This window comes from Seriola lalandi, unplaced genomic scaffold (assembly GCF_002814215.2).
Source record: "Seriola lalandi dorsalis isolate HSWRI2012SDOR001 ecotype SW California unplaced genomic scaffold, Sedor1 jcf7180002049734, whole genome shotgun sequence".
Taxonomy (NCBI): domain Eukaryota; kingdom Metazoa; phylum Chordata; class Actinopteri; order Carangiformes; family Carangidae; genus Seriola; species Seriola lalandi.
The window spans coordinates 9,018-10,854 of NW_019520287.1; the positions used below are offsets into that span (position 1 = coordinate 9,018).

Below are 1,837 nucleotides of genomic sequence, written 5' to 3' on the forward strand. Positions count from 1 at the left end.
AGCTTCAGAGACAGTAATGATCTTTAAAGGAACCAGAGCCACAGACAGAGGAGAGCAGCAGATGTTTCTAGTTTCTGTTTAATTTAAGGAACTGTGTGATGTTGGATTATTCAATACATTTTTAAACTTTGAAACTATTTGTCAGGATCCAAACTTCTCTGATGCTTGTCACATATTTGATGAGTTTTATTCATTTTTACAGTTCTGATAATATTATATAATATAAATATAATGTTCATATTGGATTTGAATGTAAATTAAATCTGTCTTTTAGTTAAAAGTAAGAAGAGTTTGTATCAGTGAGAAAACAACAAGTTTTTATTGACATGAGAACTGAGCAGATGTTTCTGTCCAACTCTTCTTTATAAAACCAGGATCAGTTTTTGTGACTCTGTGGTTCCACATCTGTACAACATCTGCCCAAAGCTGCTTTGATTAGTCGATTAATAGATTGTTAAAGGATTTGAAAATTAATCAGAAACTATTTTGAAAATCAAAAATAAATATTTTTGAAATTTTCAGTTTCCTGTTTCTCATTGTAACAGACGGTTTAGAATAATTTTGACTTAGAAAATAATCAGCCAATTAATTGGTGATGAGTGATCAATAGTTTCAGCCTGAGTCAGATGATCTGGAGAACGTGTTCTCCATCACTAATCACATTACTCTGTCCTGTCAGAGGGCAGGGCTCTCTGCTCCATCCCCTGGAGGTCGTCTACCTGCTCGGCCTTGTCGCCGTGGCGATCGCCTGCGAGATTGTCTTCCCTCTGTTGCCGTGGCAACAGAAACTGCCCTTCCTCCCCCTGCTGGCGACCTCGGTGTACTGCTCGGTGGGCGTCTGTTACTCCTTCCTGCGTCTGTACATCAGTCTGCTGAGGCGGGAGGAAAAGCCCAAGCAGCCGTGAGACGCCCCCTCCCATACCTGAGAACTCGCAGGTTAGATCCCCGACACACCCACGTCCGTCCTGCACACTGAGCCGGACGCTCGGACGCTCAGACACTGACTGCTCACGGTTCGGACCGGCCAGAGGAAACAAACACTGGCTCTGGCTTTTAGCAGATTCTTCTCCTTCTCCTCCTCTTCCTTCTCCTTCTTCTTCTTCTCCTTCTTGAACATCGACCAAACACAGACACGTCACTTCACATCCAGATGTTTCCAGCAGCTACAGCAGTTTAGGGTCAGAACATGAGCGACTGATCGGTCGTCAGGTTCAGTGTGTGTTGTTCCCAGAGCCTGAAATATGATCAATACAAGACAAACACATCGATACCCAGCTACAGCTGATTAAAGACACAGCTCCTTTTAAATTTAAGGAACCAGCTGATGATGTGAGTTTGGATTCACACACTTTTAATAAAAAGTCTGAGCAGCTGTTTCCATTGAGTCTGTGAAGACGTTTGCTTGTGTTTGGTTCGGCTGTGGATGTGACATCACACTGTGTCACAGGTGTTGGGTAAATGACATGTTATTTTCCATTAACTGCGTCGAGTTCAGGTGCTTCGCTCTCTAGTGTGAATGTAGTTGTTTGTCTCTCCACCTCTTAACCAATGCATGCTGGGATAGATGCCAGTATGGACGCTACATTACTGGAAGGATGATGGACGACTGTTTTTAAATTAAAGACCATGTGGACCAAAGCAGAGCTGAGAGACCGACGACGACGATGATGATGATGATGATGATTGTTTTTTTATACTTTCAAATAAAAACAAAGCTGAAGTTGTCACGTTTGTGTATGTGATGATGTTCACTGTGACTAAAACCCTGAAACCTTTAGATCTCAGACTGGATCCAGGTTCCTGGACCATGAGGTGTGAGACTAGTGGGTTCAGGTTT

General features: G+C 42.7%; 1 protein-coding gene across 1 annotated transcript in view; it reads left to right on the forward strand.

Annotated features, from left to right (window-relative positions):
• The window catches only part of LOC111648939 (dolichyl pyrophosphate Glc1Man9GlcNAc2 alpha-1,3-glucosyltransferase-like), a 7,495-nt gene extending 5,768 nt beyond the window's left edge, over positions 1-1,727 (forward strand). The window contains exon 14 of the mRNA XM_023398692.2: positions 680-1,727. Within this exon, the coding sequence (XP_023254460.1) occupies positions 680-905 (226 nt within the window). The 3' untranslated portion in view covers positions 906-1,727. The remainder of the gene's footprint in view (positions 1-679) is intronic.
• Positions 1,728-1,837: the final 110 nt, after the last annotated feature.